The sequence below is a fragment of the Serinus canaria genome, chromosome 5 (assembly GCF_022539315.1).
Source record: "Serinus canaria isolate serCan28SL12 chromosome 5, serCan2020, whole genome shotgun sequence".
NCBI classification, from domain to species: Eukaryota; Metazoa; Chordata; class Aves; order Passeriformes; family Fringillidae; genus Serinus; species Serinus canaria.
Window position 1 is genome coordinate 26,900,714 of NC_066319.1, and position 17,570 is coordinate 26,918,283.

Genomic DNA, 17,570 nt, shown 5'->3' on the forward strand with positions numbered 1-17,570 from the left:
TCCATATAAAAAATGTAAAATCTGAGGGGCCGTGCAATTCTACATGTTTAAAACAATGTTGTATTTCAGTATTTGACTACACTGCAGGAAAATCTATGGTAAAATTAAGTGGGACAGAACTATTGCACCTAAAAGGTTTGATGTAAGCATTGCAACACAAATACTGACTTTCAATAGCTCACAAAAATATGAAATGCATTTAAAAGAAGCCATTTTTAGACTGAAAGTGATGTCTAACAATAAATAAAACTACTTGTAATTTAAAAAGGAGAAACAGCCAAACAAAAAACTCAACCAACCAAACATGGGCATACAGCTGTACCAAACTATTTTCTATTATTAGTATCAGTTTGATCTTTGATGAAAGGTCTATTAAACAATACCTTATACTGCTCACACTGCATGACTGTGTACTAATTCTGTACCCAATGTTCCTACACCAGATAATGTACAGAATATGAAAAAGCATGACTCAATTGTAATACAAAACCCAACAGCTTGCAGTTTTCAGCGTATCCACTTTCCAAAATACTACTCCTGCAAGCAGCTATCTAGCAACCCTGTTTAATAAGAACATGAAAGGTCTAATTCCCTCTCAGTAATAGGAAAGCATCAGTAGCAAGACACAGGAATTCAATAAGAAGCTAAATTCATTGTGTAGGGCCTTTCCCCAGCCCACATTTAGAGCCATGACCATCCAGCTAGATCATTATTTTTAGTACAGGTTCCTGCCTAAAGAGAAGGAAACAGCTAAGATTAGAAAGACCAAATCAGCAGGTGAGCAAGTTAAATACTCTAAGGACAAAATAAGATTCTCACCAACTTAGAAGATAATATAAAATTATATATTTCTTGGTAATGGATCTTACTTGCTCCTTGTTTCCCATTTCTTTTCAGTGCCTATTAATGAAGAAAAATGATACTATGATTTTGTATTGACATATTCCAAACACTGAATGGCAGTTACACAAAATTATTATCATGAGAATAAGAGCATGTGTTATGTCAAGTTTTAAAGCCCTATTCCACTGTAAGGTCCAGATAAACAAGTACATCCAGTTCTGTTGTGTAAATACTGGTATTTTTTCATTACACAGTGTGTGGAACTTCTGGAGTAACTTTCCCTCACAGTATGGCAGTTGTACTATGGCATGATGCACTGAGTACCTGGTGGCAACATCTGTACTTTACTCCTGTATCCCATTCTGAGCACACTCTTGATATGTGTCTAACCTAACACAGAGTATTAAATCATACACCCAGACAGTGAAGTCTGGTAATTTTGGCACAAAAGGCTTTCTCTACCCCAGATTTTCCATATATATCTTGAAATAATTCTGTTAGTGCATGTTGAAAGTTAACAAACGGAAGTTACTTTCTATACTAAGAACCTCACCATAACTTGTGTTATATTCCCCAGCACCACTGACACAAAATACAATATCACTGAGACATTAACAAAACTTTCAGTAAAAGTAGAAGTGCCTTTATACTTGCTGATAAGAGGAAAAGCTGATACGCCAAACCAGAGTTCATCTAGTGAACATTCCTTTCTTCTTCCACTGCTGAAAAAAACCTGAACTTCCACAAAACTGATTTTTTAAATGGTATCACAATGATTCTGTATACTTATTTACCTAGATATTTAACACTGCAGCTTAGAGTTTACATGTCATTCTCATCCTGGCACCTTCAGTCTCCTTAGGAGAGTACAAGCTTATGTCCATTGCACACACAGCTTTAGTTTAGGGCAGAAATAAACTGAAGCTTCACAACTTGAGCTTTCTCTGAAGAATCCGGATGAGGATGTTGGGCAATCTGTCACACAGTGGCATTACAATGTGTTTGTCACATTTGTCTCCTTTAACAACAACTCATGACAGAGAATGCCATTAACCAGGTCTAAAGGCACTCGTGATGCTCACTCTCCCCCTTCTCTGTATTTGCTACAAACAGAGCAAGTTTGAATTTATTTAGAATTTGAAAACTTTTTGGTAAATGGTGATGCAGAAATGTATAGGGAGAACAGAGAAGTAATTTCTAAGGGTTGCAACCATCAAGTTGCAGAAAAAAATAGGAAGATGGCAACATGTAAGCATGCAAACCAAAACATTCTCAGGCAAACTCAAGCACAACATGAAAGTAACATCTGAGCATGACACTTCAAGTTAAAAAAGAACATTTGGTGGTGTGTAGCATATCTCCACAGGGATGAGAAAGAACATACTGGAATCACATATAAATTTGCAGGCTTCTAGTCACCTGATATAAGCAGGAGGTAGTTTTACACACAACCCCCTCCAACCCCCCTTAATTTGGGAACACTTGATTCAGTAAGCAGTGTTAAAAACAATTGCATGCTGCATAAGACTCCAAAAGAATATCAACCCTTAAATCAAATATATACATTTTTAATATCTGAAATATTTACATGGCGGAACCTATACACGATCCCAATTGTTAAGAACAGTGTTTTCAAGTGTCCTCTCCAGATACAAACAACTAGTAACTCAAGGTCACAGTTATGTTTTCTGAACAGGTCAACCTGTATCCTTCAGTTAAATACAATACAGAGATACTGGAACACCTTTACTTAATTTGTTTGATATTAAGAATTTTGTTTCAAAAATTAAAAATAACTTTGAGACCGTTTGCTCCCTGGAACACAGTCCTCCTGCAATCATAACAGCTTACAGCACATTATAGATTTGACTTCTTACCCAGGTATGAGATTAAAAAAATGCAGTTTACAGTACATGTCATCATTTATACCATATCAGTCTATTTATAAAAAAAACATACAAACAAGGCAGGAAAATATTACCCTCTTTTTGTGGACAACAGACTGCAAACAGTAGAAAACAAAAGTCAGGGCTAGTTTAACAGTATGGATAAAAACAAGATTTCCGCTTTGTTTGACAACTTAATGTTTTAGTCTACATGGTTGGTTTTTTTTGGTTTTTTTTTTAAGAGACAGCTACATCCAAACAGGGCTTTTTGTTTTGTTTCTAAATACTAAAAAAAAAGAAAAAAAGTTTTTAAAAATAGTTTCTTCTTAAAAAAGCCATCTGATTATTTTAGAGACAGAAGGGATAGTAGGTAGGGCTAGAATGAAATCGAGCAGAAGAAAAAACCAAAAACCATTAGATAGCACTTACTGAATTTAGGTCCTGCTCTTGTTTTAACTGAGCAAATAAAAAACTTCCTGTGATTTGCACTTTCTGGGAAAGAAGCAGAACATCTGTAAGAGATGAGGTTCCCAGCTTCATTAGTAACTCTTAATGGGCAACAAAGTACCAAGATTACTACTGGTTCACATTAGAAAGAGAAGTCTGAAGGAACTCCTTTTCCAGTCAGATGAAGAGATCAAATGAACACACAAAGCTGTTCTGTGAAAACAGCTCAAGACACTTATTTTTAAATTGTATTTTGATCATTTCTTAAATAAAAAAGGGAAAGTATGCTCCCAAAAAAAGACCGATAAACTTGCAGTAAAATCCTTTGTCTTCATCTGTAACTGATATAGTTCCACATTAAGTGCAAATGTTTTGCAAAACAGGGGATATTTTTTTCTTAATATTTACAAGAATCAGAGTAACATAACAAAATTACCAAAGAGCATGTACAGTAGCTGCAGCTTATAAAACATACCGGTAATTGTACCTCATGTATTATAAAGAGAACCAATGCAGGATTTGATAACTAACTGAGAAGGGTAAAAGGGGCCTCAGAGCAGAGGACAAAAAAATTCACATTTTCTACATAAAAAAATACAGGTCTCAAGTCTCTGAGAACAGAGATTTCAAAGTCTCTGAACAATGGGGGGGAAAAAAAAGCCCAAAATTGAAATGGAACCCTAGAAGCAAGGAGAGTGCTTTATTTCACTAGGCCAATCTTCTTTGCTTCTGTCTCGTATATCAACAACCTCCACATTTTGACTATGAAAACTTCAGCTTCTTCATCTAGTACCTGCAGGAAATACACATTTTACAGATTATTTTTTAGGTTATGCATTCCAGTTATAAAGACTAATTGTAGATACATCAGAAGAAAATGGATATAGCGTAATACAAGTCCTTGAGAGAGGGACCAAATAAAACTCTGGTGAGCGTCTGTCCAGCATCAGTGACTTGACCAGGCTCTAACTACACACTTGTATAGTGCAGCTGCTGAGCACTTAGAGGTAGAAGCATCAGTAAACTAGTATCCAAACGTGGTTCGGGAAGAGGCAGAGAAATGGCAGGCTTGGAAACAGTGTAAGAACAGAACATTCACATGTGGTATCTTCCCTTAAATTAACTCCTAACCTCTGCTCATTTTCATTTGGAACTTCCTTGGATATTTGTTAAATAAACCCTCAAAGGATTTCTCTTCCCTGAACTTATTATATTGGCTTTTCTTGAATCTGTACAGATTTTTAGAGTGCACAGCATCTCTCCAAAGTTCCCCAAGTCACCTATTAGTCACACCAAAACCAATCCACTATCTTGCACTATGCATGTGGTTCCTATCAACTTTGCCTCCAAGTTTCCTTACAGGAAGAGAATGGATTAGTTTTTATTCACCTTTTAATGTATGAAAACATGGTGGAACGGTAGAATTATTTCATACTGTTTCTCTCTTCCAAAACCAGGCAAAAAAGAGCTTTTACTTTTCTACAGAAAATTACCTTTTGCTCATTAATTAGGAAAAGACCCACTAAACTACAAATAAAATTCTATTCACAAGAACAAGAAGGAATAAAATTATTTTTTCTGATACAGTTCTGTTATTGTTGATTTTGATATCTACTATTAGGGACAAAAATTTTTGTTCCACATTTCTGAGTACTGAGAAGTTCTGAAGAGAGGTCAGTAATTTGTACCTAGGTGCTGTGATGGCAAAATAATGCCTGTGCTAGCATGATGCGCTTCATCATGTCTAACACATGTTTTCTGTTATGGACTCTTGCTATTTTATATAATCGACTTTTAGCTTCAGTAAAATGTAGAAGGTATATCAGTTACAGAATTTCTGCTTACCATGGCAACATCATCCAGTATGCTCTGAGGTGAGCTGTGAGCCATAACCTGAAAGAAACAAATGTATTTAGACTTAAAACTTAGAATAAGCCCTATACACATTTTGGGACAAAATCCAGCTATATCCAAGGAATTCTGAAAGCTTTGCACGTGCAAGAAGTATTTGCAGTTCAACGGGTTCCAGTAATAGTCATGGCAAAAATTAGTATTAAACTGCATCAGAATCCATCATAGTGAGTCCTAGTTTATGGCCAACTACTGAGGAACAAGTTCCAGGAAGCTCCAGAGATTCACACGTCCTGCATTTACTGGCTGTTTTTAGATCTCCAACTATGTTTTCTTAATTTAAAGAAAAAACTTGCCTTCCTTCAACAATAAGCTGCTAATGGAAGACAAAGGCAAAATTCTCCCTGTATCACTCCTCCTAACTGGATTTCTCATCTACCTGTTAAGTTTGTTTTGTTTTTTTTTTTTTTCCCCAGAACCAAGTAAGTTGTCTTTCAATACCACAGAGTTTCATTTATTCACATATATTCACACACCCATATATAATGTAAGCATGGAAAATATTCAACTTCTGCTTTTGACTTTCTGCTAATCAACTGTGTCACAAAACTCTCAGGACTTGCTTTGCCTCTCATATGGTAGCCCCAAGATGAACCAAGACAAGCCATTATAAACACAAGTACAGGAGTCACTGTTGAATTTTAAATAGGGAGCAGAACCCTAACTTCAGAGAATGCAGAAGATACAAACCTTAGAGCAAACAAAGTCAACTAGTGTGGCTTCTTCTTCACCAATATATTCTATTATTTTCTTATTAATCCATGGTCTAATTCGACGTTCCATTAGTGTCTGGGAAAAAACCACAAAACCAAAATCAATAATTACCTTAAGCTTAACTCTATTGTAAGAACTGCCCAACAGGAATCCAGAAGACCCAAACAGCTATTTAGCAGAAGATACATTTTGTTATCAATGATACAACCCTTAGAGATTTGGCATCTGCCAAATATTTCTGAGAGCCACTCAAACATTTTACAGTCTTTTTTCCTCCTTCCATAAAACTGCTCAGTAATTCGTAGTGGCAGATCGAGGCAAACCAAACAAAAATAAACAGCCATACTTCAGAATAAGGATTATGTATGAATAATAAATTGAGAACTCAAGTTTGACTCCACTTGATGATGGTACTCAAACTTGGGGTCCCAGCAACCTTGCTTTTCTATTCAATTATAATGTTTACTTGGAAAAATTAAGCCTTTTTTGAAATGGTCAAATGAATCAACTTACTGAATCCACAATTGACCAGTCAAGAGGATAAGCAAAGAGCTCTGGTTTTGCTGTGGGTATCTTCTCAATGAGACTTTTAATGTGCTTGCGCTTTTCTTCTGTATTGACACTGCCTTTGATATTGCTTTTATCTTCTTCTCCATAATCCAGGGGAACAAGTTTCCTTTTCCGGGGCACATCGTCACTGTCTTCATCATCAAATTTATTGAAAACACTATCCACAGCAAGTTTCTTCCTTTTTACAGCATTGGGCTGATTAGGACTGTTGCAGGCACCTACAACCCAAAAGGCAGAGTAACATATTCATCAACTGCAACTAGTTTGCTCTTCCCCCATTACCGAGGAATATTGCTTTGTATGCTACATAAACTTCTATCAATGCCTGGCATTGGCTTTTCATCTCTCAAACTCTGTTACAGAAGTGGCAACAGAGGTAAAGATCTTTAATGGAGTGTGTTCATGACTGACCCATCTGAAAAACAGGGTCTTCTTTCTCTGCCCTGAAACCAATTAGCACTCTCTCTGAGGGAGGACTATAGTTGAGCCCCAACCTTAGCAAAGGCAGAGCACAGAGTGAAAGGTTTAGACACGTAAGAAAATCATTCATCAGCCTAATACCACACAGTCTCTCATCACTCAAGATATAACACAGTGTGAGCTCACAGTGCAGCCCAGCATAACTTAATTAAAATAATAAACCTTCTGGAATACAAATGTTCTCAGTTCTGCTGCTCAGAAATAATTTTTTTAAAACAGCGGGAAATTGCTATTGTACTAAGGAATTCTAGGCTCAAACTTCACTCACAACTGTCACAGTTTATTGTTATATTCTAACAGGAAGAAAAAAAATCTAATTTTCTTTTTCTTTAAAAGGCTTTTAAGTAAACCTAAGAACTACCTAGGTCTTAAATTTAACATATACTTACACCAATGAAAAGTACAAAATGAGTTTCAAAGAGATATTTACAGATATATTAAGGTGAAAATAACCAATCCCAGCTCAGAACATTCCTACAAAAATTAGCACTTGAACATGCCTAAACTTCCCTCCTTTTTTGGCCTCAAGGTTTTGGAAGAAGAGAGCTCTATGGATAGGTCAATTCAAGCACAGCATCTGGATAACAACTACTTGATATAAATACATCAAACCATCTGACATATTTGGAAAACCATGTGGCTACCCAGCTTAACAATTTTTATTTTGATCCCATAAGGAATACTGAAATAAAACTTAAACTTGCCCAATTTGAGGCTGAGTCCAATTTTGGGACGATGCTCCTCCAGTTGCTGTTGTTCAGGTGAATTTTCATGAGGGATAATGATGCCACAGGGAGATTCATCACCAGGTGTGTTAGGAGTTGCATTTCCACTAGCTGAAGAGACAGATGGAGCAGAACTGATGGGTCGTAAAGTTGGTTTAAGGCAGGGCTTTTGTTCAGGCTCCTCTTCCTCTTCCTCTGGCTCTTCTCTTTTTTCCTCTTTTTCTGCCTTTTCTTCCTCTTCCTCCTCAGATTCTGGCTCTTGTTTTATTTGTGGCTGCCTACGCCGCTCAGCCTCCTGCTCCATCTACAATGAAACAGACAATTAGCAAAAACAGAAGCTCTCTCAAAACCAGTACTCTTTGAAAAGAATCTAAAGATCCTCCTCTTTAGAAGGCTGTTAGTCAAGAAAAAGACCCATAACTACTGGCATTCTTGTAAGGAATCCTGATTAACTCAAATTAGTTTTCAACTCCATCAAATCTAGATGTTGATCTGGAAAGGTTTTTGGTTTCATGGCTCCTACTGCCTATCTGGACTTCTTTATAAGAAAAAGCATATAAAGATAATAGTAAATATCAGGCATCTTACACAATTTTGCTCAATACAACCAGAATATAAAAGACTTGTTTTCCTGTCAGACCAACAGCAACTCACCCGCTGGAGTTCTGCATCTGGATCTGGATGTCCTTCCGCCAGAAGACGCTGCCTAATTTCTTCTAATTCTTCCTTTTCCCTTTTCCTATCTCGTTCATCTGCTTCCATCTCTTTCTCCCTGTCTCTTAGCCTCTTCTGAAGAGCACTACCCCTATAAAAAATACATATTTTTTACTGAGACAACATTTCAATGAGGGGCTTGTACCACAATACATGAAAAACTTCAGATATATCCCCCACTAAATGAAAATAAGATTCATAAGAGCACTTGGCATCCTCTGTTTTTGTAACATTAGAAACTTAAGATACCAGTTCTCTACCTTACTGTACAGAATCTACCCCACTAAATTAAACAGAAGTGGAGAATGTGGCTGCTGATCTCTTTGGAGAAAGAATTAAGTTTTATAGGTTTTTGGCCACAACCTATGCAAATGTTAGTTAGTCCCACGCTGAAGGATGTTCCAAATCATTTACATTAACAAGCTTGTTCTTCATATTATTTACAGCTTCTTTGCCTGGAATTATTTACACGTATGCTTGTTCCCTTCTCCCTCCTCCCAGCACCTTATTTTGACATTACACTGACCTCTGCCGTGCCACACAAAAGTAAAGTCATGGGAATGAACAGCTACTCCCAAGCATTTACCAGCAGAAGTAAGGAGCTTCCCTTTTCCCTCTATCACTTATGATGTGACACAAAAAAATTAGGCAATTATTGCCACATTAACTTTACTGTGCCACATTACCAGGCAAATATAAACTCCATAAGCCCCTGCCAACAAACCCCACAACTGTGTTTTAAATTAACAATGGACCTTTTTTGGTTAGGAATACAAAGACATACCTGTAGTATTTTGGATCATCTCTGTCATCATCATAATCTTCCAAGAATTCTTTCAACCGTTTGGCTTCTTTTGCCTGCAAGGAATTGAAACATAAATAACAATTTCTGGTTTCCTTTCCAGGAGTTTAAAATTTATTCATGTTATTAGCAAGTTAATAGTAGGTCTAATCTGCTTTAAACTATAAATACAGTTTTCCAGATAGAAAATGGAAAAGTTTTGGAACTGCATCCAGAGGGTCCACTGGTATTGTGTGTATGTGTGTGTGTGTGTGTATATATATATATATATATATATATATATATGCACACAGACACATACAGCCCCACCCACAAATACATATATTTAATTGGTTTATTTTGTTTTACATTAGAGATGAAGAGGATCAAAAGTTCCTTTTCTCCAAATCTTTTAAGTCTGCTACTGAGTACTTTACCATGGCAGCCTAACTGTATTTTATCAGTACTGCTTTGTTTCAAGAGCTTTATTGAAGACAGTCATGCACAGAAATAAATCTGATGGCTGCTCCTAGGATAAGCACCCTCCTGTTGTGGTACTGAAACAAACCATGTGGCACTAATGTACAGGCTAATGTGGTATTAATGTGCAGGCCTAATACTGTAGGGGGCGAGGGAGAAAGAGAGGAGACACTTTCTCCCCCTTTGATAAAAGAGGCAAAAGTCCCAGATTGTCAAGGCAAATTAAATTAGGACGTTCTAACCTGTATTTAAGCAATATCCTTAAACCAACAACAATATATGTCTGTGCTAATGACTTTGAGAAACAAATTAGGATTATGGTTGTAATTTCAGCACAAAATGAAACACTTTTCTACAACTGCAATCCACAGACAGCACGCAGGTGGTTTTGGAATGGAAAATATCATTAAGTCAATTTCAAACATTTTTTTCCCCCTCATTCATTTAGAGGGAAAATATTGATTTCACAGGAAACAATGTATTTTATAATCTTCTTTTCCCTGTGTGTTTCTTTGCATATATGGCTTTGAAGCAATTTCTAACCCATTCTCTACTCTCAACATCTTCTCTCCTTCTCTGGGAATCTAGAAAGTGAAATAACACCCCTAAAACTTAGAATAACTTCTATATGCTTTAGCACAAAACGATGAGATTACAGAATTATCTATCTTCCAAAGGTGTCTTTTCCAACGAAGCTTTCAAGTGTTACATTGGTAACTGATAACTTCACATCTAATAAACTAAAGACAAGCGTTTATTAAGTTCATCGATACATTAAAGAATATTGTATCATATCTCATAAAAGGTTTGTGCATATGAGCAGGTTGGAAGTTAAAAAAATAGGTCTAGTTCTACCTAAATGACATGGAACACACAGTAGGTTTTGTCACAAATCTGACAGAAGTTACAGGTGTAATAGTACGTGATGATCAGACCACAGTCTTTTGCAGCTGCCTACTTCTCACACTTCTGCCTTCATAAGACCAAACCACCAGGCTTTGTTTTTCAGACTTTAAACAGTACTCCCACTTACCAAACATCTTCTGTTTCAAGTCTATTAACTGGGGTTTTTTTTTTGGTATAAAAACACACACGGTATTTATACAAAATGAGAGTTCTATTACTATCCATAAATGTAACAGTAGAATATTCCATTCTAAATGGGACCAAGAGAACAAGGCAGGGAAAATTACAAGTCAAACTATAAGCCTCACCATTTCCCGTCTTCTTTCTTCTTCCCTCTCAGCCTCTTTCTCATATTCTCGACTTTTTTTTCGTTCTCTGATTTCCCAGTTTTTAAGACGCTGCAACAAAGAAAAAACACTTCAATCCTCAAGAACATTAAGAACAGCAGTACTAATTCAAAGCTAGTTTGAATTGTTGTTTAATATAACTGTACTATAAATAATTTGCATAATTTTAATTCAAAACACCTGAATAAAAAGTCTGTTTTGACAGTGACAAACATATTCTGCCCCTGCTCTTTATCAAAAGATAAAAAACGTATTTAAGAAAAGAAGAATGATGTATGTTATACTAGAGAACTTGTTATCAACTCTCAGAGATATTTTTTTTATTTAAAGAATCTTAAAAATTCCAATATACCTCTTGATATGCAGCTTCCTTTTCACGCAGTTTCCTCTCCAGTTTTCGTCGTTCGTAGGCATCTTCTTCATCTTCTTCTCGGTCTCTCTTCTTATCCTTTTCCCGCTCTCTTTCCCGTTCTCTTTCCCGCTCCCGTTCTCTTTCCCGTTCCCTCTCGCGTTCCCGTTCTCTTTCTCTCTCACGTTCTCGTTCTCTTTCCCGGTCTCTGCTTTTTTCTCTGAAGGAAGAAAAAATGCCAAAGTTCAGTAGAGAGCCTTCCTCTCCATTCAATCAAATGATTAACAGAGGTTATTTTTCTTCTGTAGTTGTAGAAGATGATTAGCTGGTACAGAAATGGCATAAAATTAATACTTACTGATGGGTATTCAAAAACCCACTAAAAGTAATTGCTTAAACACTTACCATTAAATAGCAATATTTACAGAAACTAAGCATCAGCGTATAGCAATTTCTTATGAGACTGAGTTAGCAGTTCTGCACAGCCAAAATCACCAGAAATAAAGGGTATCCTTAACAAATCTTTCATGTTCGTGTGGCTTACAGACAATTTTAACACTTCTGACAAGATGATTTAATGTGAAAGCAGCTCTTGGAATATGATATGATTAATTACAGCTTGAAAGAGTAACCTCCTTGCTTTTACTAAAACACTCCACAATCCAAACAAAAACCCCAAACCAAACAAACTGAAACAAAAGCCCCTGAAATCCAACCAAGAAGCCCATCACGTAACAAAGGTAAAGACAAAACCTGCTTAAGAAATACCACAAACATAAGATAACTTTAAGCAGGAATAAAGCTAATTATGAAAAATAGGAGACATTTGAGATAAAACCAGTATGCATATACCATATTTGGAGAGCTGCTTACTGCATATTGCAGTTTTTATATTCTTGTGCTGTGGGGGAAATCAAGGATTCTCCAAGTCTGGATTTCCTGCTGTTACTCTGATTTTCCACAAGGATCATTCTCTTTTGAATGGCAGCTGATCTACTGAACTATATGCATTTAGTAAACAGCACTAAGAAAAAGTGAAATAAATAGCAGCTGAAGTATATTTACCTTGATCTGCTCCGATCCTTGCGATCTGAACTCCTTTCACGATCTCTGTCCCGGTCTCTGTCTCGCTCGCGGTCTCTGTCTCGGTCCTTAGTTCGGTCACGGTCCCTATCTCGCTCCCGTTCACGCTCCCGTTCCTTCTCCTTCTCTCGTTCACGTTCCCTCTCTCTTTCACGCTCCCTCCTTTCTCGTTCACGCTCCCGTTCCCTTTCTCTTTCTCTGCGTTCTTTTTCAATTTCCTGTCTTTCTTTTTCCTTTTTGCCTTTTTCCTCCTCCAGTTTCTAAAAACCAACAAGAGAACTTTCATAGTTAATTTTGTAGTTACACAAACTGGATATTCCCGACGCAACACACAAGGCTGGTAATGGAAATACCAAAACCGCCACTAATTTTTAAATATTAAATAGGGTTTGGTGGGTATTTTTTGGAACTTTTAAGTATAAAATCAAAATGCAGCAATCACAAGACTAAGTTTTGTGCAAAAGCACAGATCTACACAGACCAGCAGCAATCTCCAACCTTAGCAGAGTAGGGCTGGCCTTGTATTATGAGCTGACTAAACTGCACATTCATTGTGCACTACCAGTCATGACTCAGGTGGGACTCAAATTCCACTGGCCCTATAAGCCAGTTGGGTACAAGTAAAGTGAACTTGCAGCTGATAAAATTACCTCAGTTCAATTAGGAAAATATATTTCAGTGGAATGCTTACTGGGACAGTGAGTTGTTTCCCAAAAAGTCTTGGCACACCAAAACCATCCTAGATGAAAACTTGGGTAAAGAAATATATCCACTTACACACGGTGCATGTGGTAAAACAGTGAAGAAAACTGTGACTTTTCCCCATTTCCCTCCCTAAAAAACTTCTAAGTGCTCATTAGTAAGAACTGGACTCTGCAGAATGGAATCTTAACTTCCACCACTGCAAGATGGAAACAGTTAAGAAAAGGTTGGAAATAGCTCTTTTGAAACACAGAAACTAAAGGTTACCTGCTACAGTTTTACTAAAAATTGTACAAAATTGCCCCTTTTTTTCATATAGAAACAGTTCTTATGACCAGAATTCCTATAAGACAATAGAAAATACATCAACAGAACGATAGATAAATCCATCCTTGGAAGCAATTGTTATGTGTTCACTTACAGATGCTGTGCTAGGACATGGACCGCCAACACTGGATTAACCTTGCCTATTAGCTATGTTTCTGGGAGGAAGAGCAAGTACACGGTTCACAAATATACCAAATAACAACCAAATATACCAAATTTCAACCTGATGGATGCAAGAATACCACTTTTTGAACAAATATTGAGCAGAATAAACAGGTTTATCCCCTTTGGCTCCACGTTTACCATCACTGAAATGAAATTAAAAACTGGAACAATGAAACAGCATTTTCTCTGGTTTGTGTTTTTTGTTCTTTTCTTTTAAACAAAGCATTTAAGACAACTTTAAAAAGCAATCTTACCTGATTAGTGTTCTTCTGCCATAGGCACGGGGACCAGAGAACCGACAAAGGATTACAGAAATAAAGCTAATTCACTCGTGATTAATGTATCCAGTGAAACTATGCTGCATTGATAACACAATACGGCAAACCCATGTTGGATACATTGAAATCACAAAGGAAAAAGGGACTAAAAATGGTAGGAATTGGTAGAAAACTGATGTGAAAAAAATAAAACTTAGATCCTGTAATACACACTGGGCTGAAAAACTAATTTCTAAGGACTGTATTATCCAGGAGCTTTACAGTGTTAAACCTCAGTAGGGTCAAATTTTAAACTAGGTTGTCAACTTTTAAAAACAACTTACCTCAAATTTCATATACTTTTAAAGAAAGTTTACATACTGAAGTGGTTGATACTTACAGGTTATCTTAGATGTTCCAATAGAAATTTCTTTAGTTGAACTCCTGCTTTTTCTCCACTCTCAAAAAATTTGTTTATGGTGAGATTTCTCAAGAGAGTGGGTTTCTTTCTTTTATTAAAAATATATTCACAGAAGTGTAAATACACATGCACAAGTTTTGGTATATTAAAATCCTTTTCTTAAGTCCACTTCCTTAAAATCCAATTGAAAAAATAAACGGGTATATTTTGTAATCAAAATCTGACCTCAGTCAACTTCTGTAATCTAAATAAAATCTGACAGGGTAATGGGATGGGAACAGTATCAGATAAACTGAAGTAATGAACAGAAATGAACAGGTAGAAGAATTATAAATCTTACCTTGAGCTCTCTTCAGACTCGTCCGTGCTGTAAATGGACGCCCCCTGCAATGCTGATACCCTGACAGTCTGTCGTTATTGTTTATAAACTCATACCAAAAACATGCAAAGGTTCACTGTGCTCACTAGCCCGCTGCTAAAGATTCAACAGCCCCTTTTAAACATATCCAATATACACAATGACTACTTCCAGTTGATTTTTGATGTTAAGAAATCCAAAATAGCCCCCCAAAAATACAAATCAAGGGCAGTGAAATGCCCAACAGCTTCTGAAACAGTGAAGCTTGGTTTTTTGTTTGTTTTGTTTGCAATTTAAAAAAAAGTATTAGTTGTTTGCATTTTAGTATCAGTGACAACTTGGGGCTTGGAATTGAACATAATTCTACTGAAGTTTCACCACTAACCAGTTTCACATTCAATTGCTGAGCTTCTTCAGTTGACTTTTTCTGGATTTTTTTCCCCCAGGTTTCTATCTTGCAAAACTTTAGTCAAGAGAAAAACTGAAAACATGTACATACAATAACATGTAGTCACCTGTGTTCATATTGATACGGTTGCATGAAAACGTGGTACCATCCCCAGTGACTGCATGTGGTAAAGTTGAACAACATGGGCACACTTCACCTTGCTGTAGCTTCAACATTTTCTTTAATTTTGATGTGGGGGTATTTTGAAAGAAAAGTGTGGGCTCAAAAGAGCAGCTTGTTGATACTTCCCTAGGCCAAGGACCACTCCAATCTCATTGGGGAAAAATTAATACCAACTTAAATCTAAACATTAAAATAAGAACATCACATGCATAGCTGTGCTCTCCGATCCGCAAGTACCACTCTCCAAAGCAGAAACATTCACATTTGCACTATCATTAGTGGAAACTTCTGTAAGTGGGGACCCTGGGGTGGGACTTGATGTGCACAAACATTTCCAAGCCAGTTACCCCTTTGCATATTTTTCTGAGGGGGCATCCATAAGTATAATAAAAAACAGAAACTCATACTTACATCCTATTCCATGTTACTTTCCAAGCTGTGAGTTTCATCTTGCATTAGTCACCATATGATCTCTATCATAATGGTGGGGGTCAATGAATAGATTAGCTTTATGGGAATTTACAGTTCTTCCATGCATCTAAAGTTTGGTAAGTCTGGTAACCACTGACCTAGTTTTAATCTTCCCCCACTCTTAACTTAGAACTATTAAAATAAAAGACTTTAATTTAATTCACGTTTCATCTCTTCAAAAATCTTGGATAATGTTACAAATCTACCTAGAGAAACACACTCAAGTGTATGTCTTATACTGCAGCCCCGTTTAGCCTTCACTTATAAATATATTGATTTAATGTATGTGTAGCAACTTAAGCTGCCTTTATTCATGCTGAAGTGAGAAGACTGAAAAATACTCAGTAGCAATCAAAGTCTTAGCATAAAGATGTCACGGGCCACTTTAACGTGGCAACTGTCTTTTTCTGACTTGTAAAGAACTACATGTATATTAAACCTAACACAAACACAATTTTAAGTGATATTGCAATGTACTGCTAAATTTTATTATAGTGTTTTTTTGGATTTTGAAAAAGCCTAATTTGTATCAAGCGCAAAAACAAGAATACTACCTTGTGTGTGTCTCTGAATTTACTGATCTCTCTTGATATCAGGTCTCTTTTGTCTTCCTCCATTTCTATAGCATTTATATCCTCCTAAAAAACAAGGGGGACAGGAGTAAAAGCATTAACAGCCATCTGTACAGACATAGGAGAACAAGAGAAAAGCTGAAGGTTAGAAGTTTTCAACCAGTCTTGCAAGAGATAAATAAAGTCCTTCTGCAGTACCAAACCTGACAGTCTGATGTTAATGAGTGGAAAAAAAAAAAAATCAGATGGACAAGAGTCACAAATCTGGCAACTAGCAGTAAACATAGTCATTGTCAAAGCCTACAATGTAAACGAACCTTGGTGATGAGTGGATAAGGTATCAGTGGGGCCACTGGAAATCTGCGGAAAATCTGCGGAAAAATCCACGGAGATTTTTTTTTTTAAAAATTGATTGCACACTACTCTGAAAAACAATGTTTTGTATGTTTGTACTACAAAGCAATATTGTATTGCTGTGACCTCATTTCTTCGATTCATCAAAGTTACAGAAGAACCTCGCTAATTCTCCCTTTGCTGAACTACTTGAAAACACATAGTGATGTCTCATGTTAGTAAGACTTCACTGAATTACAAGTGTACTACAGGATATTAGTACGCTATAGTAGCATCAGAAACAAGGCTAAGCTACACTTGCCAAAATAAATACATATATTTGCAGTGGGTATGTCTTGATCTTATTTACTCGCTAATTCGCAGAATTTGGAAGATTGCACCTGCTCTTATACTTAGTGCGAATTAGCGAGGTTCCCCGTGCTTGAAATTGACAACCAGATTCCACTCACTCTCAGCTCCCCGCACACATTTATAACTCCCCCACAGCAGTCATGCCTTCACCCAGAAGAACTAACAGCCTCTGCTGCTAACACCAGCAGGAGTCATCTCCACACCAAGCCCTTCAGGGAACAACAGCCACAAAGCTGGTGAGTTTCCACACCCTCCCCTCACCGCCCCCACAATATATCTGCATCCACCTTCCCTTCCCCCCCCACCCTCAACAGTCTCTCTCTCCCCTCTCCTTTATGGACAAGAGAACAAGAAGCTAGTACCATCTCTTCACTCCCACCTCTATCCACACAGGCCAAAGATGGCAACTTCCAAGTTTCTTGTCTTCCTTCCCAGTATGGGAAGGATGATGGGGTGCAATTTCAACCCACAAGTGCTGCATATTTTAAAAGAGCTCATTTGGCTACTTGACTGGCTCAGATTGGTAAAGTTCTACACAACACAGAGCTAAGAGAATATTGCTCTGTCACAGGGACATATGCAGCACCCAGCTCTTCATGACTGCAAAGGTCTCTTACCATGTTTAACTACCTGGCATTATTCATGGCCATATATATGTATATTTACCCACAGGACAATACACATTGTAACAGTGCTTGCAACAAAAAAATACAGCTGATAGCATTAGACAGTGACTCATTTGCAAATCGTCATCAAAGAAGACATCTTCTCCCAAAGGGAGGGAG

At 37.0% G+C, this 17,570-nt stretch overlaps 1 protein-coding gene across 3 annotated transcripts in view; it reads right to left on the bottom strand.

The window, feature by feature from the left end:
- Positions 1-2,395: 2,395 nt before the first annotated feature.
- RBM25 (RNA binding motif protein 25) overlaps positions 2,396-17,570 on the bottom strand; it is a 32,544-nt gene continuing 17,369 nt past the window's right edge. For 2 of the 3 annotated variants that reach the window (XM_030239900.2, XM_030239901.2), the window contains 12 exons: positions 16,398-16,451; positions 16,063-16,146; positions 12,219-12,496; positions 11,157-11,373; positions 10,766-10,855; positions 9,075-9,148; positions 8,231-8,381; positions 7,556-7,880; positions 6,315-6,589; positions 5,778-5,876; positions 5,022-5,069; positions 2,396-3,969 (listed from right to left, as the gene is read on the bottom strand). In XM_030239900.2, coding sequence (XP_030095760.1) covers positions 3,877-3,969; positions 5,022-5,069; positions 5,778-5,876; positions 6,315-6,589; positions 7,556-7,880; positions 8,231-8,381; positions 9,075-9,148; positions 10,766-10,855; positions 11,157-11,373; positions 12,219-12,496; positions 16,063-16,146; positions 16,398-16,451 — 1,788 coding nt within the window. In that variant the 3' untranslated portion in view covers positions 2,396-3,876. The remainder of the gene's footprint in view (positions 3,970-5,021; positions 5,070-5,777; positions 5,877-6,314; positions 6,590-7,555; positions 7,881-8,230; positions 8,382-9,074; positions 9,149-10,765; positions 10,856-11,156; positions 11,374-12,218; positions 12,497-16,062; positions 16,147-16,397; positions 16,452-17,570) is intronic. The other variant, XM_050974781.1, reaches the window with a different exon arrangement.